This window comes from Tenrec ecaudatus, chromosome 2 (genome assembly GCF_050624435.1).
Source record: "Tenrec ecaudatus isolate mTenEca1 chromosome 2, mTenEca1.hap1, whole genome shotgun sequence".
Classification (NCBI taxonomy): Eukaryota; Metazoa; Chordata; class Mammalia; order Afrosoricida; family Tenrecidae; genus Tenrec; species Tenrec ecaudatus.
In genome coordinates this window covers 169,933,527-169,958,435 of record NC_134531.1, presented here as the reverse complement: position 1 = coordinate 169,958,435, position 24,909 = coordinate 169,933,527, and the positions used below count along the sequence as shown (strand labels likewise).

The window sequence follows — 24,909 nt, the reverse complement described above, 5'->3', positions numbered from 1 at the left end:
TGAGACCTTAGAGTCCCAAGTTTCTCTGATATTCAAACATAAATTTTATTGTTTGAAATTTATGCAGCCCAACATACTTTGCTAAATATTGGTTTAGTTATTCTTGTGAAAGAACAATAGGAAACCAGAATACTTGTGAAACCACACTGGCCTCCGCTGGCTCTCTCTCACGTTCCCTGAGAAATCACATACTGCCTTGGAGACAAGTAATTTGGGGGGAACAAAAGGATCTTGTATTACGAAACCCAGAGAACTCTGCTTACAGAACACAGCAGCAAGAAGCTGGCATTCTCTGATTTGCATTGTAACCACTTCAGGGAACTCAAAATACATGATGGAGACTCAGTCAGCATGGGCACCAGAAATACCCACTTTTCAAATTCCAGCTTCCTTTAAAAACTCCCAGAAAAAAATTGTTTAATGCTATGCATGACACAAGTTACAGAGCAAGTGAAAGGTAAACAAGTTTGCTTTATTATGTTGTTTTTGTCAGCATCGCTGTGGCATTTCTTTAAACACCCTCAGTCAATTTGGTTTCAAAGCTTTAATTATGCTTTTATGTTACAGTTTCCTTATTTAAGTGTCTGCTTTATGTCCATCACTGAGCACCCCCTGCCTATCTCAAAAGAGATGGATATTATTATCCTAATTGAGGAGGAGAGAGAATGCTGTGAGAATTATTAATACATAAATTAAAAAAAATTAATCTGGATAGTGCTTTAGGGTCCCCAGAGAAGCTCTGCCCAAACAGGAAGCATATTTAATATGATTATAAGCACCCCCCAGAGCAGATAGGAACAGATGCAGCGGGGGCCAAGTAAACTGAGGCACACAAGTATGATGAAGGGTGAATGGGTCCCCCCTGTCTTAGAACTCACAGTCCTCGGATGGGCAGCATCTCAAAGCCACTGTCCCAGTGCCCGCTTTAGGCACTTTTCTCTGGTCACTGTGCTCATTGTTTTTCTGGAGGAGAAAATTCTGTTACTCCTGCTCTTTAAGTCTTTGCTTGATTTGGCTTAAATTTTTTTTAAAAAAATTTTTAGTGTTGGAGGTAATTAAGGTTAAAATATTAAATCCTAAGGCTAGTAATGAAAAATCACTGATGTGCTCTCTAGTAATCCCAGTCATTTTTTTGGCTTTGTGGCTTGGAACTTCAGATTGCGTTTATTTCATATAGTTCCATTTGTTGGAAAATATGCATAAAGGCTTACTTGGAATGGCTTTTCTGTGTGTTTGGAAAATCACCCTCAGTTTGTTTTTCACTGATCATTTTATGTATTTATTTTTAATATCTACTGTGCTCCCAGGACTTGTGAGGGTGTAGGTTTTTGTCAGGTGTGGTCAACTTGCTTCCAATTCATAGTACCCTAGACACAACAGAACAAAGCACTCCCCAGTCATGCATCGTCCTCATCATCTTCATGTTTAAGCTCACTTGGAGCCACTGTGTCAATTCATCTCAGCAAGGATCTGCCTCTTTTTCGCTGTCCCTGTCTTCTACCAAGTATTATGTCAGTCTGCAGGGAAGGGTTTCTCCTGACAACATGTCCAAAGTACACGAGACAAAGTTTCACCATCTCTTCTTGTAAGGAACCTTCTGGGTGTACTTGCTCCTGGACAGAGTTGTTTGTCCTTCTAACAGAGCATGGTACTTTCAATATTCTTCAGGAGCACCATCATCCAAATGCATCGATCCTCCTTTGTTCTTCCTTATTCAATGTCCAACCTTCAAATGCATATGAGGAGATTGAAAAATACCATGCTTGGGTCAGGCCCACCTTTGTCCTCAAAATGAAATCCTTTTCCTTCAGGATTTTAAAGACATCTTGTGAAGCAGATGTACCCAGTGCAATGCATTGTTTGATCCTATTGGCTGCTGTTTCCATGAGGATGCAGGAGAGGCACAACATATAAGCCATAGGATAAACAGTAAGCCTACTAGGGATTATGAAAGAACTATATAGAGTTGGTAATAAAGTCAGTTAAACATTGGACTGCTCATTGTGAAGTCAGTGGTTCAAATCCACTAGTTGCTCCAAGGGCGAAAGATGGAGCTATTGACTCATGGAAAGATTCACAGGCTCAGGAACCTTATGGAACAGTTCTACACTGACTTGTAAGTGACGATGAGTCAGAATCGATTTGATGACAGTTGGATGGGTCTTAGGGATGGACAGGCATGATTGTATAATGTTGGAGTTGAGATAGGCAGGCCTGCCACTTTTAATTGATCGTGGTGCTCAACTTCCTTGTAATGCATTTACTTCCTAGGTGAAACAGATAATTCTCCCTACTTCCTCACTAATACTACATGGTATAAAGCACTGAAATCACTTAGCCCAATGTTTGCCACAAGGTAAGAAGATAAGGAAAGGTAATTGCTGCTGAAAGTGATCATGGTGGCATTGACAATTTAGGTGTGTGTTAGAGTGATTTAGATAATAAATGCTATTGATAATCAGAGAAGAAAGTTGTCCTTAAGTTTGTGCCCCTTCTGCCCCTAGGATTCTATAATATGTTTTCATTAATGCGTTAACATGCTGGCTTGTTGATCATTGCTGACACATTCACTTTGACCATTGCAACCCCTTGCATACTTCTGACTCTGGGAGCAGGTCAAACTTAGGTTAAGAGAGACAATAGATGGCCAGGGGCATAATGAACAATAGAAGACCAGTAGAGGAATGTTCAGGCCATACAGCGGTATGCATAAAACAAAGGTATTAGGCCAGATTGTGATCATTTGTGTATTCAGACCCTGGGGTCCAGAATGCAGAATGGCTGGTGGAAAGCATGAGTAGAGAAGTGAATCAAAGCTTCCAGGCCTTTGAAGTTACTTACTTTTATGCCTAAGAGCTTGGGCTGTACTTGGAAGGCAAAAGGGACAGTTGAACCTTTATGCAGGATGTGACCAGAGGGGATTATGTGTGGAGAAGATAATTCTGGTGGAGAGGTCACTTGGAAGGGCATTACTGTAATAGAGTACAGAATGGTGAACAATTTCTTGTTCTGAACAAGAGAGAGTGGAGAGGCAAAGAAGAGCCAGTGGAGTGCTAACCTGTTGCTGTTGAGTTGATTCTAACTCAAAGCAACCCCAGAGGACAGAGTAGAACTGCCCCATAGTGTTTCCAAAGTTGTAATCTTTATGGAGGCAGACGGTCACATCTCTCTCCTGCAGAGCAACTGGTGGGTACAAATTCCTGACCTAGCAACTGGCTGGTCACTTAACCACTGCACCACCAGCCCTCCATTATTAGAGTCTCTTAAAAACTCACCGCCATCGAGTCAGTGCTGCCTCATAGCGACCCTAGTGGATTTCTGAAATGGTAACTGTTGATAGGAGTAAAAAGCCCAGTCTTTCTCCCAAAACGCTGCTGGTGGTTTTGAACTGTCAACTATGCAGATCGAAGCCCAAATCGTAACCACTGCACCATCAGAGCTCTTTTTAGTGGAGTCTAGTTGGGGCAGAATCGGCAAGACTTAAAGAAAAAATGGAGGGTGAAACCATTAAAATGTTATGAAGTTTTTCTCTTTTGGGTGTTTCAAAGAAGAATGTTCTCTTAACAGTGAGAGAACAGGAAGAAAAAAATTCAGTTGCAGATAGCGAGGCGATAAATTTAGCTTGGGTCAAGGTGCAATTGAGGTGTCAATAAAACATGCTCGGAGAAGATTCTCTTACACTGTTGATAATAAAAGTTTGGTGCTTGGTTGAAGAGATAAGGCTACCGGTGTAATTTTGGAAGCCAGTTTAGCTGAGGTAGTTGAGCTAATGAATGGAATCAAGAAGCATTAGGCAGGTCAAAATAGAAGACAAGATAGAGTTACATTTCTAGAATTAGCAAGTTGGCAAAGGAAAAAATCAAACTAAGTAAGGACCCTTGAAGAAGAGAACAGCTCTGGAAAACACTTATTGATGAGCAGAGGACATGGTTTCCTTCCTAGTCCTTCAGGTATTATTGTGTGTGTGAGCAAGATGATCCTCACTCATAGCAACTGATCATGTGTTATGTAGACTTACCTCATAGGATTTCGATTCTCACCTTTATAGGAACAGATTTCTCAATATTTTTCCTATAACATTTTGGTGGGTTGGAACCACCAACCTTATGTGTACCAGCTAAGCACTTAACCATTATGCCACAGGGCCCCCAAGTGACTCACATAATCTTAGTTAACTTGCCTGACTCTCACCTCATTTTTTTCCTTTGGAAAAGTTGTGCCATCCATGTGGATTTTAAAAGGTAATCACGATGAATGTACTTGGTAAACCAGACAGAGCTGAATCACCTAGTGACAAAGTTATTCACCTTTCATTTTTATTAATCATTCTGAGATTTTAAACATTGACTAACATACCTTTTCAATCAAGAGAGATCAGATGCCTTAAAGTATCAATAGTAAGTTGCTTGAATTTAACTTGATATTCACTTGAACTGCAGTGCCTTCTTAGGTTGGCAGATGCTACTTATTTTTCAATTTTTGTAATGATGGGGGGTTTCCTTCTAACATAAAATTTCAAATGAAAATGTAATCAGTGTAAACAATATTAACTAGTGAATGCGATGGAGATAGACAGTCATGGTCTATTGAGAAAGTGGCATGCAGTGATTGAAGATTGAGGACCTGAGGTCTTCTGCAGAGGAGAATGGCTGCCCACGGGTCACCAGGCTTGGACCGTGTGCAACATTTATTCTGTGGCTTGGGTTCCTGAGTTCTAAGTTGTTGGGTCATCATTTGAAGCCAGTGTTCTTTTCTGATTTTTTGCAGCCCCGGCTGTTAACATCAGAGATGTAGTTTAAATGATCACTAAAGTTCCTCCCAGTAACAAACCACATTCTTTGGGTGGTTGGTAAATTATACTATACTTTCACCTTGATTAAAAATAAAAAATAAAAATGAGTGCTGGTGCCATCATGGGCTGTCCATTGGACTGCTAACACCAAGGCCAGCAGTTTGAAACCACCAATCACTCTGAGGGAGAACGATGAGGCTTGCTACTACTGCCAAGAGTTACAGTATCAGAAACCCTGTCCTATAGGGTTGCCATGAGTCAGAATTGACTTCCTAGCAGTAAGGTTTGAGGCTTTGAAATGGATTGGTGGTTGTTGTTATTAGTTGGTTGGTTTTGGAGCTGATTCTGACTTATGGATACCCTATATGCGTATCCTTATAGTGAGATTGCTCCATAGGGTTTTCTTGGCTGTAACCATAATGAAAACAGATCACTAGACTAACCACGGGGTCGGTTTTAACCACCAAACATTAAAACACGGCACAGTGTTTTGGTTTCTCCTCCCTGGGCCGTCAATCGCATGTGTCAGTGCTAAAGATATCTCCCTGGTTAATATCACCAGCAAGAACAACATCCACAAACGCATTCTTTCCATCATGGTTCAAATTCTAGCTGAATTGTGCAGGAAAATTGTTTTAAGATGGAATCTTTCCTTTAGTTAGAGCCACGGATAAAAATGGGAAATGGAATTGTAAATGAACATTTGTGTGAATTTCCTGAGCCTTATGCTTTATGCTAAAACATGACTTTCATTCAGTCATTTTATTACAGTAATATTTAATCAATTCATAAAACCCATGTATTTCAGTGTTCAGTATAGTAACTCATAGTGCAGGTGCTTATTATTAGAAAAAAATTAGTTTCTACCCATGTATTTATTAATATCATTCCATCTTTAAAATCTATTTCCTCTGAGAAAAGGGATCGCAGATAAAGCGTTTTCTGAGTGACTGAAAATTCTTCTAAATATCATTGTGAATTAACGTTTGTGCTATAACCTGTGCAACTTCTAAAAATAGAACCATGTCACAATCACAATATGGCAGCCTCCTCTGTCAAAGACACAGCCAAGGATCAGGCAATAAAGGAAAATGAGCTAGTGCGGGATACAAACGTTTACAAGCAGTCTGAAAATGTGGAATTTGGTATTGCCTTTAAGAACTTTCCGTAGGGACAGTGTCAGTTCTCTGATAAGGAACAATTATTTGTCCCTACAGAGTGTGAACTACATTGGTGCCACCTTTTTCTCGTTATTAGATGTCTTTGGGCAAGCAAGTTGACCATTTCACTTCGGAAGACAAAAGGGGAGAGAAATACGGTCATTGTTCTGAGCAGATTAGGAGCCATCTATGAAATCTAGCAATGTAGTGGATACCGACGTCCTAGTAAAGCGGTCCAAACAGCTGGGATGAAGCGCACACGTGATTTTATGAGGTCATCATTTAATATCATTCAAAAGCTCCCTCTTATGTTCTGTTCATTATTACTTGACTTCCTGTTTCCTGCACTTAAAATCTAGAAGAACCGTAGAAAGGTGCAAAGAACATCCAGAGATGGGGGCGGGGAGGAGAAGAGAGAAAGTGGATAAAGTAGACACAGTTTCAAAATTACAGCCACGTGGGGCCATTCAGTGTAGGTAAAAAGCAGCCCTGTATGTCTCAGTCGTCACTTAGGACTTTGGTTTATAGGACAAGGCAACCTATGGAATTTTGCAATGGTGATCTTGATTTACCAAGCCTGAGTGAAATTTCCAACCTGATGGTATGGAAGGAAGACGTCCAAGCCACCTCCTGAAACCTGGGTGAGGAGCAAACCTCCAGGAACTGATGGAGTGCTAGTTGAGCTAGTTCATCAAACGCATGCAATGCCGGAAGCACACACTTGTCTATGCCAAGAACCTTCAAAGACAACCAACCGGAAGAGACCCATAGGTGATTCAGTCGGATACAGAAATTATTGAACAGTATCATTAATATCACACACGGGCATACTTTTGCTCAACGTAAGGAAACAGTAGTCGCAGCAGTGCATCAACAGGGAACCGCCAGAAATTCAAGGCAGAGTCAGACTGGGGTGCATCATCAGGCATGCCATTGCTGCTGCCAGATGGATGCTCCTTGAAAGCAGAGGACCCCAGAAAGTGCTTTGCTGTGTTTCACTGACTGTGCAAAGTCACTTGTCTGTGTGGATCATAGCAAACAGTGGGTAACACTGTGAAGAATGGGAATTTCAGAACTCTTCCCTGCGTTCGCGTGGAATAAGATATAGACCAAGAGCTCGTCGTTTGAACAGAAGAGGACATGGGATGATTTAAAGTCAGGAATGATAGGTCAGAGTTTTATTCTATCACTGTTCATATTCAGTCTATTTGCAGAACAATTAATCTGAGAAACTAGATTGCATAAAAAAGAATGGTCTTCCGAGCTGACTCCCTTGCCTTGAATCAAATTGCTTCAGTAGAATCTTCTCTGGGAAGCCACTGCTGTGCTTGGATCTTGTTTGAAAGTGAACTTGTACGCAGCTCTCTACTGAAGATAGAGACATACTTAAACATACTTTGTTTTGACTTAACTTTTGTATACCACATCTTAGAAGTGTGTGAATATTGGGTTTTTGTTGTTTTCTTTACTTTTACACTTTTATGGATAAACACTTAGCCATTGACAACACTTAGCCAGGAAGAACAACTCAATCTCAAGAAGTTCCATAGAAATGTGGCCTTCTGAAATCTATTTTGTGCATCTTCAGCTAAGAAACTAAGGTTCCCTATAGTCTATGGAAGAGGATAAAGCATTCCTATTGGCAGGTTAAAATATTTTCATGGTGAAGGCTTCTTCTTTATGTTTCATGATACAGGCTGAACAGAAAATACTTGTGGATTTTTAGCAATAGCCGTCATTTCTCACATGCTTTCATCCCAGGACTTCTCTGGGGGAAACACTTGAGCAGGGCCTGGTTTTCAGGTGGAAACAGAAGTCCCTTCCAAGCTGCCCCTGTAAGACTAACATAAGGCGAAGCTGAGACAAATTCATGTGCTAACCCATTGCGCGGTGACTCAGTTAAGTGAATCTGGAAGGAGACAAGGAGGGGGCAATTGCCGAAACCAGAGCAAGATAACATAGAGAATCCGGCACCCATAGAGGTCAACCACTCAAATACCAGGGCTGGATTTTTCAAAGACCAAGATAATGCCAGTTTTATGGCCATTAATAACATTTTAGTTACATAAACAAAGATAAGAGTAATAAAAGATAAATTCCACTTCACAGTGTAATCTGATTGCCAGCAGGGTTCAGAAGTGAACTTTCTCGTTGAGCACATGGCCTTGCATGATAGACCAGGCATCATTCTGCGGCCCCTTCCCAGCCTTCTCTTTTCCTTTATGGGTAGTCTTTTAGGCTAGTGTGGGAAAGGGGCCGCTTCTTTGGTTTTCCCTTTAAAGCTCTCTGATTGTGCCTGTCAGTGAGTGCACCAACTGGTCTTCAGGAGTACTTCCTATGTGTGTTCTGCATCTAAGCAGAGTGCATTGGGCCCACTCTGTTTGCCTAACTCTGTGCGCAAGCGCTCCCTTCAAACACCAGACCCACCGACTTCTGGAAAGGTATAACCAAGCTCAGTTCTGATTTGGACGTCTGCTTCAAGCAGAGACTTTCCAAAGGATTTCCTGTGTTCGATAAATCATTTCATTAGGCCAGGTTCACTTTTCAAACCAGGAAGCAGTGGCTGCCGGGTGGGAGAGCCAGTAATGTCATTCTGGCTGTATGCAGAGCACTTTCAGATATGGCTGTCAGTGTCTTTTGGGTGGGCTCCATCGAGGTTGGATTGAAGCAGGCCCGGGTTAACCGTACGTTTGAAAGCTTGGTTTGTTGTGAGCTGACAGGAAAGCTGAGCAATGGGTCCTGTGTACATTGCAATGACTGTTTCCCCTCAATGTCTCCTCCAGTTGATCACTCCGCATGCCATCCGAGTGCAGACCCCCCCTCGGCACATCCCCGGTGTGGTAGAAGTCACCCTGTCCTACAAATCCAAACAGTTCTGCAAAGGGACTCCGGGAAGATTCATTTACACAGGTAAGAACCACTGCTTGTGGGCACCACAGGCGTGCCGTGGTCTTGCAGGTCGTTCACTTTACCGTCTGTGCCTAAGTGTACTTTTCATTTTTAAACCCGGTTTCCGTTGAGACCATCCTTCTTTCTCAATGTCACCATGTGTATGACCAGTTGGGCTTTTGGTTTAGCCTGTTGTGAAGAATGCAGCCGAGCATCTCGGCTGAATGAATGATCGTTCATCTTTGTTCGAACTGAGCCCGTCAGCTGATACAGTTGGTTGAATACCTTATTCTAAGCCAGGAGACGTCAAGCAAAGGGGAAGCAATGCTAGCTGAGCTTGAGTCTTCCTGGAGCCTGAACCAGCTCGATCGGGCTTGTTTGTTTCATAGCACAGAGGTGAGCTTTAATGAGCGGGGCAACGTTTTCTCGTCCAGTTATAGCGCTTGTCTTAAATGCGCTTGGTGGTTTTCCTGTGTAATTCTGGGTTGGTGCTTTCTTCCCCAGGAGTTGCATTTTGTCCTCTCACAAGAGTCTTGGCGCATAGACCCACCTTGTGGTAGGAATACAGGGTAAATATGAATTCTCTCAGATGCCTAGAACCCTATGGAAATATGAAGGAGGGATGAAGAGAGAACGGGAGCTTTCCCACCATTTTTTTGAAGCTCTTGTGTGCATTTACAGCATCATCTAAATCCCTAATAATTCCCATGGGACAGTGATCCCCAGTGAACGTGTGCCAACCCCACACCTGGTCATCTTGGGGAAGCTCAGATTCTGGTCCAGTAGATCGGAGATTCTGTGTTCTTCAACCAGGGCCAAAGTGGTGCTGGTGCCGAGTTCCAGGATCATACCCGAGGAGGGGAGTTCCGGGACCTCTTCTTTGTATGCGTCATTCCTGGGTAGCTGGTTCCAGAAATGGGCCCCAGGTTTCATCCTTCACTCAGTAAAGGACCACAAGAAATGAAGTTGCTTTCACACAAAGAGACTCCTTGAGCAGCGAAGGGATGACTCTATTAACACGATGAACACATCCTAATTATAACCATATAATTAAATGGATGAATTTTCTTTTGGGTGTGATATTTTACCTCAAAGCATCATTCCTGTCTTTTTCAAAAATTTCTCAGACTAAGAGCAAAACCTACCATGCTCTGTAGTCACTCAGTCTCTCTCTCTCTCTCTCTCTCAAAATTATAAAAACAATTAATGAATCCTGACCCTTGGAAATGCCTCCCAGTCCTTTAAACAAAATGCAGGTTTGGTGCCTGCCTGCCGATTAGTTTTAGTTAATTGAAAATTATAGGATTGACCCAAGAGGAAAATTCTGTTTGCACTCCAATCACTTTTACAAATTAAGGAAAATTACCACAATTTTGTTTAGCTAAGGTTTCACACTGAGTTCAAGAAATTAGCTCAGCCATCCCAACGAAGTCAGCACTTTGTTAGTGAGCACTTGAAAAAAATAATAGTCTATCTGGAGTTCTGTGGTGTATACAAACGAAGCATAGAGAAAGCTATGCTGCTTTATAGAAGTAGGCCAAGTGGTTTTAATTAGGCTCATTGGTTCAGCGTAAGTTTTGAAGAACAATCAAACTAGCAGATTAGCTGTTTCGTTTAAAGCTAGAATTTCTTGCCATTCATTTTTCCCATGAGAACTTCCACATAGCAGTATTTTTTTTTTTTTTAACAAGCCTCATTATGGGCCTGCAGGAAAAGGACCAATGGAAACTTCTGATACTGTAACATTCCCCAGCATCATTCCAGTGGACGGGAGTTTTTCACAGTGTTCTTCAGTGAACTCAGTGTTCTGGAACATATTACAAAACCTCAGAGGCCAACTGTTTTCTCTGAGGAGTTTGGACTCTGTTTTTTGGCCGAAAAAACATTTAGGCCTCGCTGGCTGCTTATTTACTCTGCTATTAAGAACAAGAAAAGGAGAAGAAAAAGAAGAAGAAAATGCTTGTGTGGTGGGAGGGGGGACAAGAGGCAATCAGGCATGGTTTCCGCTTTAGTGACACGTCCCTGCCCATTAATGGTTCCATTTTGTGGTCAGGTCTCATTTAGAAGAAATTATTTTTAATCAGTGCTCAACAAAATATCCCCTAGAGCCACCTGGCCATAAAAGTTAAAAAAAAAATCATCCCCATTAAATTACTTAAGTTCTCAGAAGAAAATAGCTAGGGACCCGTCATTATTTGGGGAGGAAAAACTTTTTTTTTAAACCATTAAAAAAATTACCATCAATTTAAGAAATCACATCTTGGAAAACCTGTATCCCATGGGAGTTCAGATCAACGATCAAAGCGGCAGATTTTCGTGTCTAGAAACACAGTTCAGGGAAAGATGGCTGGTTGGCGTGTGCGCACATGTGCCCGCAACGCGGGAAATTTAAAGGACAAAAACACGCTTCTGCTGATCTCGCCTCAAACCATGGGCAACTGGCAGGGAGAGCCGGCCGTGCATGTGTGCTAGCAGACCTTCCAGGCGCTCGCCACTGTGGAACTGTCACATTTGGGAGAAGTTGGCACCAAAATGTCCCCACTGAGAACACCTGCCTGTTAGCAGTCACTGTGAAGTGGCATCATCTCTACTGAAAGAGGATCTAGGAATGAGTGAACTACGACACGGACCTCTTGATTAGTAGTGAGAAATGCACCCACTGCGGCTCGTCTTCCCCTAGCCAGCGCTCTTGGCCCCTGTGATTTACTCAGTTTCCCGTTCTTCCCGTCACAAAGGCATTGGAGATGCGGTCAAACCGCTCTGTGGATCATGCGCCCGCAACTGCGCAGGGCGCTGTCCTGGGGCAGCACAGGCTGCAGAGCGCCCTCCCCGCACACCCACAGCGGACTCACACTTGTCCTTGTCATCCGCAGCACTTCAGGTCTGCTCTGGCGAGAGCCAACCAACCCTCTTCCCTCTTAGTGGAAGGACACTTAGATCTATTTCCTTTCTTTAAAAAAGAAGAAGAAGGAGAAGGAGGAGAAGAGAAAGTGATTACTCTGCAGCCATCAAGTTGACACCAATTCATAGCGACCCTACAGGACAGGGTAGACTTGCCCCTGTGGTTTTCAAGAAATATGAGAGAGCTGAAAAGTAACAACTCACATCCCAAACTAAAGCCCTGTTGCTCTTTTCAGAGTGTGAGAGAGCATTTGGCTAGGTAGACGTGAGAGGCTGCAAATATCTATAATCAATAATAATAATAACAATAATAATAATTTTCAGGTAGGAACAGCATGGCCTAATCCATGCAAATAATGACAGACCTTTTCCAGGAGGAAACACGGGCTAGCTGAGGGCTGGCTTCATTTGTGAGGCCATCACCACCACGCACGCACCCGCTAAAGGTGAGCCCAGCTCTCTCTTATTGCTCCTCCAGGCCAGGGACACACAAGGATTTCGGAGCTGATTCTCTTGTGTTTGCCTTTCCCAAAGAGGAAAGAGACTCCCAATGAGATCAGAATAAAGATGCTCAATAGCACATCCCAGGATCCTTCTTACTGCATCCTGCTATTCTTATGGAAATGCAGGGCTTGATTGACTTTAAATTTTAAAGATGTTCTCTGAAAGAGGAAAACAAGAAACTACCTCACCACAGTATTGTTTTCAGCCACTCTCTGGCTGAATCAGATCACTTGCCCCACTGGGAGCTAATTCTACCCTAAACCCTACTGCCCTTGAAGCTGGTCTCAACACCTTTGTCAGGCTCACAGCTTGTTTTCCTACTGCGGTTACATCTTGAAGTGACTTGGGTCTTTTAAAATTGTAAGCTCTCCTGCTAAGCCGTATGAAACCTTTGAAACTGAGAAAAGGTTCTTAGGAGCCTTAGCTGGTTCTTCAAAGTTCGTCGAATTGCTTAGAAGTGGCCAAATCCCAATACAGCCTTTCCCCTTGTTCTGGTTGTCTTTCTAGAGGAAGAGGCAACTGTGTCTGGGGGGAAATATGACTGGACAGTAAGGGACCAGGTGAGATGTGCTGTGAGAGTCATAGAGTACCCCAAATCTCCACGTAGGCTCATCTGACTGCTCAGATGCTTATAAAGCTCAGTCACTCCTCAGCCCCTTTCTGCCACTAGATCCTTTCTTTCCACACATTCTCCTTACCTAACTTCCTCTTCATGTGGAAGGACTAACCCTAGTCCCTGTACATTAGTTTCAGAATTAGCTCAGAAATAGTAATAAAAACTCTGTTGTTAGAAATATTTCCTATCTGTAATTCAGGCCCCACATTACTTTGCATCTGCTGCCGATGGATGATGGATACTGCATCCCTGTGCGTGGACGAGAGCGGATTGAGTGTGCTTTGGGGAACTCATTCCTCTGTACTGTGGAATGCCTCTTCAAGCTCTCCTTGAAATACGTCTTTCTCATCTATCTGGTTTTCTTATTTTACTCTTGCTTTCTCTCTCCCTGGAACCAGAGTGGTGCAGTAGGTTAAGCACTGGGCTAATGGTTCAAAACTCTTAACTGCTCCACTGAAGAAAGAGGCAGCTGGCTCTGCTTTTGTAAAGATTTCCACCCTTGGCATCCCTACAGGGAGTTCTACTCTGTCCTGCATGATCAGTCACTTGGACTGAGCACTGACTGTATTACACATGGGCTAAGCGTTCCCCTCTCTCCCACTCTTCCTCCTCCTCTTCCTTTCTCTCAAGGAGATAATCCAGCCCAGAGGGCCCATGATATGATGCCGGTAGATTCAATTCTTAGCTCCTCTACTTAGTAGAGACATTATTTGGGGGATGTCATATGATGCTTCTGAGCGAGCCATAGCCATCCCATTTTTGTAAGGGTCACCTAGCAACAACAGTCACAGCTTGCTGTGACGTTTTTAGGATCAGGGAAAATGGATGCACCACACCTAGCACCAGACCAGACACTAATAGTCCCCATCAGCAAGTGATGACCATTCTTCTTTATTCACTCATTGGTTGCTGACTCCCTACCATGAGCAAATGTTTTACACAGATTATTTATTACCACCATCACCTAACTAAAGGCTTCAGAAAGGTCCTTTAGCATTTTCAGTGACAGATTTTAATAACCAGTTGTTGTGAGTGACACCATGGCTGCGCCACTGGGCTCAAGCAGAGGCACGACTTTGAGAGTAGTGCAGGGCAGGGCAGTGTTTGCTTCTGTGGTGCGTAAGCTTGCTATGGGTAGGAATACCTAACAACTATCAATGAGTAGATCATTAGCTATTTCTTTTGAAGGACTTCTGGGTGGGTTCGGAAATTAATCCTTTCAGTTAGCAACCAAGTGATTAACTGCATTACCCAGGGATTCCTGACAAAACCTTAGACATGAGTAAATGGACAGAAACAACCATAATTAAAAACTCAAAGTATAAATTGGGCAGTGAAAAACATTTATAAATGTGGCATAACCATTTGGAAATAACAAACATTTTCTCTGAAATAGCCTCACATGAAAAACCAAAAGCTCACTGCCATCGAGTCAGGTCAGACTCATCATGACCCTCTAGACCAGGGTCGAAGCGTCCCTGTGGGTTTCTGGGACTGTATGGGGGAATTGAAAGTCTCATCTTTTTCCTGAGGAGCAGCTGGTTGGGAGCAGACTGCTGACCTTGCAGGTGTCCGTCCAGTGCTTAGCCACGACCACCAGGGCTCTGACCTTCTCCAATAAGAACTGCCAACGTTGAATTTGGTGCTTCTCTGTAGCCCTTGTAGAACCAGAGAGGCAATAAAGCTCTCGTGCTTTCATGTGTTGAGTGGGTGGAAGGACGTTTTAGGAGTTTTGGAAGAGGACAGATGCCAGGGAAAGGGAACTGAGGAGAAGGTATACAGAATGAGCGTCATCCTGGCAGAGTATAGGATTGGTTACTGAAGAGGAGGAAAAATTAAAGATGGGCACTGCACTAGAGGGAAGAAATCACAGAAGATTCCAGTAAGTAGCAAACAAGTGATATTTCAATCATATTTTGATAGGGCGGGCCTGGTATTAAAGCTCTTTCATATTGATTTTTCAAGAAAGGCATCTGTCTGTTTTCTTGTTTCTATCCCAAACTTCCATCATTCTGCTGGTTGTGAGAGTAACATGTGTAGCCCATTTCCAGCCTCTTTAAACGTGTAGGTTATGTTGTTCCCGTGTGCCTGTAAGTCAATGCCAAGGGACATGATCCTATGTGACAGAGTAGGACCACCCCATAGGCTTTCTAGCTTGTCGCCTTTGTGAGAATAGATTGTCAATGCCTTCCTCCCAAGCAACAGTGGATACGTTTGAAACTCTTGGTTTGCAACTGTATACTCAAGTATTGTGCCACAAGGGGCCCTGTTCAGGTTACAATAGGTTTTAACTTCACTTTCAAGAGGTTTCAATCCAGAAAACTTTGTTCATTGGAGAAAACCAGAGGGGTGGGGGTGAGGTGAGCCAAGTTGTAGGTAGAAGAGATAGATTTTAATGGGTCTCCTGTTCTTTAGCCTTTTCATATGCTAACTCATTGCCAGCTTAAGCTTCCTTAAAAGCCCCTTTCCTGGCAGCAAAAAAAACAAAAAACAAACCAATTGCCATTGTCCACTTGATTCTTGCTCAGGAAGATCATGTTGTGTGTCAGAGTGGAGCTGTGTCCTGTAGTGTTTTCAGTGACTGATTTTTTTATAAGTAGATTACCAGGATACTTCTCCCCTACCCCACACCCACCCCCAGGTATCTCTAGGTGAGCTTGAGTCCCCAACCTTTCAGGAAGGAGCTGAGAATGGTCATTTGCATCAACCAAGATCTTTCCTGCAGAGAAATCTTCACTCTTGCCCACAATTTGCAAGTTGTAGCTCAAATCCCTGGGGTTGGCCTCACAGTGACCTGAGCTTAGTGCTGACATTCTCCAGCTGAACAAGTCTCCTTACTCTGCCTCAAGCTGACGTCTGACCACTTTGGATATGATAATTCTTTTGTGTGATGTGGGCCAAATTCTGTATTCTCTTTGAAGTCTTCCCTGGCCCATGCTGTAGACTGGGTGAGCACCAGTCCAGTGCCCTAGCCCTGGCAGTGTTAGTTGCTGGTTGTGAGACTTAGAAAAATCAATTATGTGTTGTAGACAGCAGACGTTTTTCGTTGCGAAATGGAGTCAGTTGGGCCAGGTGACTTTACAGTTCTTTTGGACTCTTCTTGATTGACTTGAGGAGTCTTTATAGTTACATATCTTTTGTTGCTTGTGCTTAGACCACTCGTTCACCATTAACTCCCTTATACCTTGCTCTCTCTTGTTAGACAATTCACAACCAGACTGTAAGCTCCATGAAGAAAGAGCTAGCCTTCCCTGATATTAGATTATTGTGTACACTGTGTTGAAGCAATTCGACTCAGTGTCTTACTTGCGATAGGTGTTCTCTAATAATTGATTGACATATTACCCAGGATCAATGGGCTCTCATTGATTTCGGTGCTCTAGATGACATGGAATGTAAATAAGAGCTGTTAATTAAGAATCTATCCCTTTTCATTCGAGGCTTACGTGCACAAAGCACAGAAGTTGGGACTTCTGTTAAAAGAAAAATGGGGTTGATGTAAATTATACATACTCTTCTTTCTCTCATCTGTAAAATGGGGATATGTTAATGGTGTCTGAATTTAAAGAGTCCATGAGTCTGTGTGTGGAATACACACCTCCCAGTACCTGGTATATTGGGGCTGGTCCCTCAAAGTAAATGAAGGATAGAAGCAGACAGTGGGAAGGGAATTACCTTGGAAATCCCAAGAACTGGTTATTAGCATTCACTTTGACTGGTTATGCATGTGCCAACTATCATTATGCTTAAAAAAATAATTACATTCCAGGCATTAGAGACCAGGGTTCTATTTCTGATGTTGTCACTTCTGTTTGTTATTGCAATTATTCCACAAATATCTGTGGATGGCCTGTTCTGTCCTAGGCAGTGTTCTAAGCCCTGGAGAGAGTGCTGAGCAAAGCCAGACACAGTCATTGTCCTTGTTGATTTTAAGGCCCAAGAGTGAACATAGATGTTAGTAGTAAACTTGCTATTTTAAACTCTGCCATTGCCCATAAAGACAGGAACAGGGCTTCAGACAAGCATATAACAAAGACACTTGACCCCCACTGGCCAGTTAGAGATGATTTTTCTGCGGACAAGCTGAGGTTCGAAGGATGAGTAATCCTTCACCAGGCAAGCAGAGAAGTGGGGGTAGCTTAGGGCTGGGGAAACGAGTGAGTATTCCAGCAGAGGCCAGAGTCTAAGAAGTACTGTGAAGGTGGAACTGTGGCATCTTGGAAGGCTACAGCCATTCCAGGAAGTCTGCAAAATCAAGAGAAGTGGAGAAGTGGGCAAACACAACCCCTGGGGGGTGGTCATCCTAAGCCTCGGGGAGAAAGGTGGTTGTGAGTGGTCCTGGAAGTGTCTTGAGTGACAGAGGACACCTGCCCAGACTGGCCTTGAGGAAGCAAACCAAACAATCCCTCTGACTGAAAGAAGCACGGGAGGTCAATGGGCTTGGACGACTGAAGACCGGTTAGGAGGTCAGTGCGGTAGTCTGGGAAAGAGATGTGGTGATTTGATTCTAGGGATAATTAGCCGAGATGGAATCCGATGAGAGGATTCCAGATGCCTTTAGAGACAAGCTGGACAGGACTTGCAGGGGAGTTGGGTGTGGATGAGGGAGACAGGCCCACCAGGTTTTGGCGTCTCCAGCTTAATGAACGGTGCGGCCATCACTCCTGGGTGCCTCTGGAGGGTCTTGTGAGTATCAGCGAAAGAACCACGGACCTGGAAATGCTTTGCAGGGAAAAACTCTCCACATATGTTAATTGTTATAAAGAGAGGCCTAAGCAAACTTAGGAAGAAGTTGGGGAGAGGAAGGCAAGAATGTGTTTTCTTTTATATCAGATTGTTTTCACTTAGGATTCAGCCAGAAGAGGGCTGAGTAATGAAGACTTGACAGGCAGTTCTGCTTTAGCTGTGTCCTAATTGGAAAAGACCCAACAAGAGAGAAAAATTAACAGGCTACTCCTGTCCACATGTCTTGAATATTACTCCAAATGATCCATTTACACACCAGGAAAAGAATGCAAGGAAGAGGGAATGTTTATTCCGTTTGCTTTGGGGACAGTGAGGGGCAGGTCCCAAGATGCTTTGCCCCACCAAGCGTGGCTCCTCCTGCATATTGATGTGGCCTGTGAGCCTGCATTTGCTGGTGTTGGTGCAGTTGTGCCCCACTGGTGCCACAACGGGGACAGCAGCAACAGCAACCACAACCATCCCTAAAAGTGCCCATTGTACTCCTGTGACATCTATAAACTGAAAGTCGGCTCTGCACAGAATAAAGCCGATGTGAAGGAAACATATTCGTTTGCATATTTTATGCACATACTTTCCAAGAAATACGACCTCTATTTCCTATTTGGAGTGGGGCGTAATCAGGGCTTGAATAGCTAGTGTAACAGGATCATTAAAAGGGGTATTTCCAGTGACATTGGAGGACTAAATGGACACTAGGCCTTATTCACAACCTTGGCTTTTTCCTGTCGACTCCGAGTTAATAAGTGATAAGGCCAGGAGAGGGATAAATCACAGAAATCCCTGTCCAAAGAAAACATATTGACTACAGCCAAGCAAATAACAGACCCTAACCAACGGCCCCATTCATCATTCATGTAATAGGGATATAAAGTATCCCCACCAGTGAAATCGTATAGAAGGAAAAGGCAGATAAGCTGTCCCAATCTAAGGCATGTGATTTGGTTATTAAGGGACATGAACTATTTGTCACATGGCTTTAATCTTTAAGATGTGTTGCCATTTCTGAACTATAAATTTCTGGTAAGGGATTAGAAAGCTATTAACAATAAAGGTAGGAACTGAGCTTTATGTGTATTCTTGCCAATGCAATGCAGTGCTTTAAAGTCTTGAACCTCTAATCTATTTAGGATGATATAACATGATTTGGTTTTCAAAGCCAATAAACGATTGGGAGGGTTTCAAGGATTTCCTCCCCGCAGCACGCCCCGCCCGCAGCACCGTGATAAATTAACCCTTCTCTTGTTTTCACCATGTATTCTGGAACTTCAATGTCTCAAGAAGTGGGGATATGGCACTAACTTTCTTTCTCTGTCTCCTTTCTTAAGATGTACTCCAAAGGTTTCATGGAGGGTGATTTCATGCTTTGCTGGTCTCTGTGGGCAATGGCATGAATGTGAGTCCCTTTACTCGGTGTGAAAGCAGAATTGGGATGTGTGGCTTGCTCGAAAGCATTGAGACAAATTTTTTTGTTTCTTTCTTACAGTCATTCTTATTGACTTCAGGTAAGATCTGCAGCACGGATGGAAAAAAACTTAAACCCCCCACATTGCTTCTCTTTTTTTTTTTTTTTTAGCATACGTGCTCTATAAATGGTAGCTGTTAATATTATTTTAATCTCTAGTCTTTTTTATGCATCTCTCTGCTTCATCAAAAAATGAAGGGGTCTTTACATAACATGTACTTTGGCTCTTACTTAACAATGTGTCATAAACATTTGAGCCTTATGAACTTGACACACTCTTGTAGTCGTTGAGAACGACTTCAGTCCTCAGTGCCAGATGCTTACAATGAGATGTATCTATCTTCTTTTTAAAGCATGGCTGCCTTGAGCTGAGGTCCTTGTTACTTTTAGTTTCTGGAAAATCTACAGCATAACATCAGTGGTCCAAGACCTGCATTCTTTGGTGTCAGCATCTGGGAAACCACACTGACTGGCTTACTCAGCTACCCCTAAGTCTGAGTATATGTAGCTCCACAGGTTGATCACCTCAGAGGCTGAAACCAGCTCCCAGTTGTACAGTCAGCACAGCTACATGGAGCTGCTTCTCTCTGGGGCCTGAACCACCTCTAGAATTAATGCATTTCATTAATGTGCCACCCACCTCCCGTTATGTAAGCAGGGCTTTGCTTTCCATGAGTAAAAAATGGGAACTTACACCCATTCCATACCTGAAACTTAGTTCAATCCTAATTTATAAGTGTAAGTGTCTGAATTGTGAAGTCTTGGTGGTTCAGTGGTAAAATTCTTACCTTCCACGAGGGGATTCAGTTCACTCCCCAGACCGTACATCTCATGTGCAGCCATCTGTCAGCGGAGGCTGGTATGTTGCTATGGTGCTGAACAGGTTTCAGGGGTGCTTATGGATTAAGATGGATGAAGACAAAAGGAAAGGTGGAGAACCAGTGGCTAAGAGCTCTCTCCACTGCTTACCAAAAGTTGGCAACTCGAACCCTCCAGGAACTTCATAGGAGAAAGCTGTGGCAGTTGCTTCCATGAACATCATTGCCCTGGAAAACCTATGGGGATGGTTCTACTTTGTCCTATCAGGTCACTATGAGTTGGAATCCACTCCGTGGCAGTGGGTTTGGTGTAAGGAAGGCTTAGTGACCTACTTCTGAAAATCAGGCCATGAAAACCCCATGGATGCCCAAAGTCCGATTCATAGTCAATCACAGGGTGGTACAAGGCCCAGCAATGTTTTGTTTATTTGAAAAACACCAAAAAGCATGGGCTGTCACGATCTGGGGGATGACTCGGTAAGTGTTAGCCATGCCAAGCTACCTCTCCCCGGGACAGCAGCAAGGCCTGCTGTAGTCTTCAGCCCCCTCTTTTCTCGCTCCTCTCTCCTCTTCTAGAGGCCAGGGTGTCGACCCCAGTGGACCTCTAGTAGCGTTCCTTCATCGTGACTTGCGCTTCTGCCTCAGTCCACACTACCTTTTTTCATACTAATTCTTCAATCTCAGTCGTCATCTTTGTCTTGTACTTAGATGCTGTCTTGTGGTTCTGACTCCTAGTGCTCCTGTGTACAGCACACACATCTCCTGGTCTTGTGCCGTCCGCACAATGGTTCTTTTGAGCCCTGACGAACTAACTGCATTGCAAAGGCCATCGCTGCAGGCAGCGCATGTGGGCTCCATTCCCTCCGAAGTGAATGCTGCTCTGGGGTCGCGCAGTGAGGCGGTCCTGACCACAGAGGCTACTCCAAAACTCACTGCCATCAAGCTGATTCTAACTCCAATGGACCCTAAGGACAGACTCACGCAGCCTCCCTGTCAATCGTCCTCTTGTTGTCTTCCTCGTTTTCACTGACCAAGCAGGCTCTCCTGCGGGGACTGGCTTCTGCTGACATGAGATGAATTCATCCCACCCTTGATTCTAAGGAGGTTCTGGCTCCCGGCTGTACCTCTCCTAGCATGTTACTAAAATGTAAAACCCCTCCCACCCCCATGAGGATATTTTTCAGGCAGATTTTAAGGCAACTGTAACACATTTTAAAGTTGAGAATATTTAACTCAAGGGTGAAGGGACTTCTCCAAGATCTCCTCGCTAGTAAAAAGAGAAGCCAGAATTTGGAACCTGGACTGGAGTGGGGTATGGAGGGCCCTTAATTTACCTTGTGAATTTGGGGAAATGAGTTTCCAGAAACAAGACGGTTGGCCCTGGAAGACTGTGAGTTGTGAGTTCTGACAGGAGCTGCAGCTTTACATATCGTAATTAAGCCACATGATTTTGGACATAATCCATCCCCAGATAAAACATTTGAAAAACACCAACAAGCATGAAGAGATGAAGGTCAACTATTATCATATGCCTTAGGGACAATCACTGTGAGCATTTTATTGGTCATTTTTGGGTGCATATTCTTCTAATCTTTTTCTTTGTGTATTCTTATGCATTTTTATTGGGGTGAACCATAATCAGTTCATAGAATTTTGTTTCCTCTTGTGTAATTTAAATTTCTACATAAATATTTCCTTTGCTAGTTTAAATCCTTCCTTAATGAATTATAATGGGGAAAATAAGAGTCCATTTTATGGGCGCACTATGATCTACTTACTCATTTGCCTGTCGCTGGACAACTAGGTCATCTCTTTCATGGAACTAGTAACTGCATGCCAGGACAATGCATGATCTTGGATAGAAAATATTCCCCCCTTTTCTTAATGAAAAGACTTTGAAAAACATGGAAACATTTATGGAGACCAAGGAAATTCCATGTTCTTCTTATCATATCTCACATATTAGCTGAGTTGCATATCTGCATTTAAAATTATGCTTATAGTTACGTGTTAATTTACAGTGATCGCTAGTTCCTCTGAGGTTCTGTGAAGCACTTTTATTTTAACCCTGTACACCCATCCTTGACATCAGCGTTATTTTAAAATCAAAACCAGAGTCCTTTGTAAACATATTATTTTCTTCTCTATCAAGTTGTTTGAGATACGGCTCCTTTTGGATTTTCCCATGATGCTTTATAGGAAATTTTATTCTTAGACATAAATAACAGTTTGCTAATTTGAAAACTCCAAACAATCATTTTTAGCAATGTTTTAAAATCTGATCTTTAAAAAGCTTCTTTGGGGAAGGGCTTGTCATAATAAGAGCCCCATCCTCTAGGCAACGTGACTACACCCCCTGCTATTTTCGACCCTCCCTTTTTGTTTTCATTCATTCCTGCAGGAGGTCTCTGGAAGCGTCCCCAAACCACTAGTGGCTATGGGCATTCCAAGCTCCCAATAGTATTTCAAATAATGTACTCAAGAAGCACTTGGACGAAGAAGGGCTTTAAAATAGTTCGAATGTCTAAGGAGGAAACTGCTTTGGGGCAATTTTTTCTCCAAGTATTTAAGCACATTGATTTTTCTTCCTGTTGGCGTGGCATGTGGTTGATATGCTCTTGGGTACAAATTGAATTGGCAATAGCACCTAGTGAACCCTGGTGGTGTAGTGGTTACACGTGGGCTGCTGACTTCAGGGGCTGGGGTTTGAAACCACCAGCTGCTCCATGGATGAAAGATGAGGCTTTCTACTCCCGTAAGGAGTTCCAGCCTCGGAAACCCACAGGAGCAGTTCCACCCTGGCCTCTAAAATCACAGAGTCGGCATGGACTTGAGGCTGTGGGGGAGAACACCACCTAGTCTTTTTGTCTTGCATTAGGTGTACTAACTTCTACTTTGAGGCACATGGCATTAGCATGAGTTGGGATCAACTCAACCGCAATGGGCTATTTCTATCTATCTATCTATCTATCTATCTATCTATCTATCTATCTATCTATCTATCTATCTATCTGCTTTGCTTTGTTTTATCCTATTTCATTTGCCTTGTATTATTCAGCGTACAGAAAATGCAGATGGCAACCATCTCATTCGGATCAGATACGAGCATCCTCAGAACCTGTCTAGGAGCCTTGGTGGTGATGTGGGTTACGTGTTGGGCTGCCCCAGGGTGGGTAGTTCAAACTCACCAGTTGCTCCAAAGATGAGGCTTTCGGAGCCCAGAAATATTTAAAGCCTTGGGAAGCCAAAGGGAGCAGTTCTGCTCTGTCCTATAGGGTCCTCTGAGTCAGAAAGACTCAGTGGCTGTGAATATGGAGTTTTTCTTGCAATCAGACTCTCAATGAAGAGGGCGTAGGCAGACGCTGAGACGCCCTAACCCCTGGGGCAGAAACAACACGAGAGCAGACGCCCTCAGACTCCCTGCTCTTCACCCTCACTAATGTAACCGTCTGCCTTTGTCCTGTTAACAGCTACAGTGGTTAACTACCTCACATCAGAGAGCAAGGCCTCACCTGCTGGACACGGCCACCTGGGGGTAGTCTTGGTGGTTAGCCTCAGGAAGCACCAGCTCCCAGTCGATGTGGAATTAATTTAGCTCTTTGTTTAGCGACAAAAATAAATTCACATTTAAATACCTGCATGGCAGAGTAGAACCTTCAGTGCCAATCTGTACAGGTGTATCACTTCCCTTAGTTTCACGGAGGCTGGGCGGAGGAGTCGGGGTTGGGGGGTGGGTGGAGGAGAGCGTCTCTGGAGAATCTGTTATGAGCAAGCAACGGGTCTTTTATTTCCCTAATTTCTTCAAGACTAGTAAAGTGAAACATTTGCATGGTGAACTCGGAAGACGTAGGAGGATCATTGGAAGGCTTGGCAATTTTAGTTAATACAGTTATTAGCATCAGAGATTAAAAGAAAATTCTTGTGACTTGTCAGAAAGTTTGTATGCCAGGGGGCTAAGTACAGACTTGGCTAGTGAAGCTTCGTGCACCTCATCTCCACCTTGTGTCTTTCTGTTGTTGTGGTTGGGTATCACTGAGTCGGTTTTCTACCTGTAGGAACCCAAAATGACAGAGTAGAGATATACCCCATAGGTTTTGTTGTTGTTTAAAGGTAATCTTTATAGGAGCGCATTACCATGTCTTTTCCTCCTGGAGCTTTTGGGGCTTGGAGCTGCCAAACATTTGGGAGCAGTCAAGCGCTCAGTCATTGCCTCGGACTCCCTGGTGTCGATCTCACTGCTGCGGTATCCATTGGGACCCTGGGGACTCCACATAGCGTTTTTGAGACGGGAAATGTGTGCTGAAGCAGATAGCTTCATCTGTCTACCACGAAACAGCCGGTGGGTTTGAACTGCCAACCTTGAGGTTCGGAGACCAACACCTATCCCACCGCACCACCAGGGCTCCTTTATGTTTGGATAAGTAAGTACCTTTATGAAAATGCAGTTTTATAGTTGCCCACGACTTTTCCGTGCTTCAGTTCTGTTTTGTTCCCCATAAAGCAGAAGGAAAAGTCCCATTTTCCAGTGTGAAAAATTAGTCCCATTCAGAGTTGAAGTGGTTCGTAGGAGGTCATTTTGTCACCTAGAGATGGCCCTGATACCAGATCTGTCTGACTCCATGTAATTGACTGGACCTTTTAGTCTTTCAGCATTTGCCATCAATAAAGTAGGCCTACACTAGTTTTGCTGCCTTTCTGGTATTGTGTGGATACGTTTCACTGAACAGAGATGGCGAGTCTTAGACTGGCTTGCCAGTATGGCCACTTAGGTTGTCCGTGTCTGGGCTCAGCAGCTGTAGAGTTGGCCTCTGGCGTATGGCCACCTCACGCACAGCAAGATTGGACTACTGTGCTGCAGAGGGCTCTCTTTGGCTGGTTTTCAGAAGGAGACCGCCAGCCTTTCTTCTGGATCTGTCTTGACCAGAAACTCCACTGAAACCTGTTCAGTGTTGTAGCGGCACACAACCTTCACTGACAAGACAGGCGGAGTGGCGGGGCATCGCGTCTGGGTCTTGTGCTTG

The 24,909-nt window shown here is 43.5% G+C and overlaps 1 protein-coding gene across 6 annotated transcripts in view; it reads left to right on the top strand.

Moving 5' to 3' along the window:
• Positions 1-24,909, top strand: part of EBF1 (EBF transcription factor 1) — a 470,411-nt gene that overhangs the window by 359,053 nt on the left and 86,449 nt on the right. For all 6 annotated transcript variants that reach the window (XM_075541905.1, XM_075541904.1, XM_075541903.1 and 3 more), the window contains exon 10: positions 8,736-8,862. In XM_075541905.1, coding sequence (XP_075398020.1) covers positions 8,736-8,862 — 127 coding nt within the window. The remainder of the gene's footprint in view (positions 1-8,735; positions 8,863-24,909) is intronic.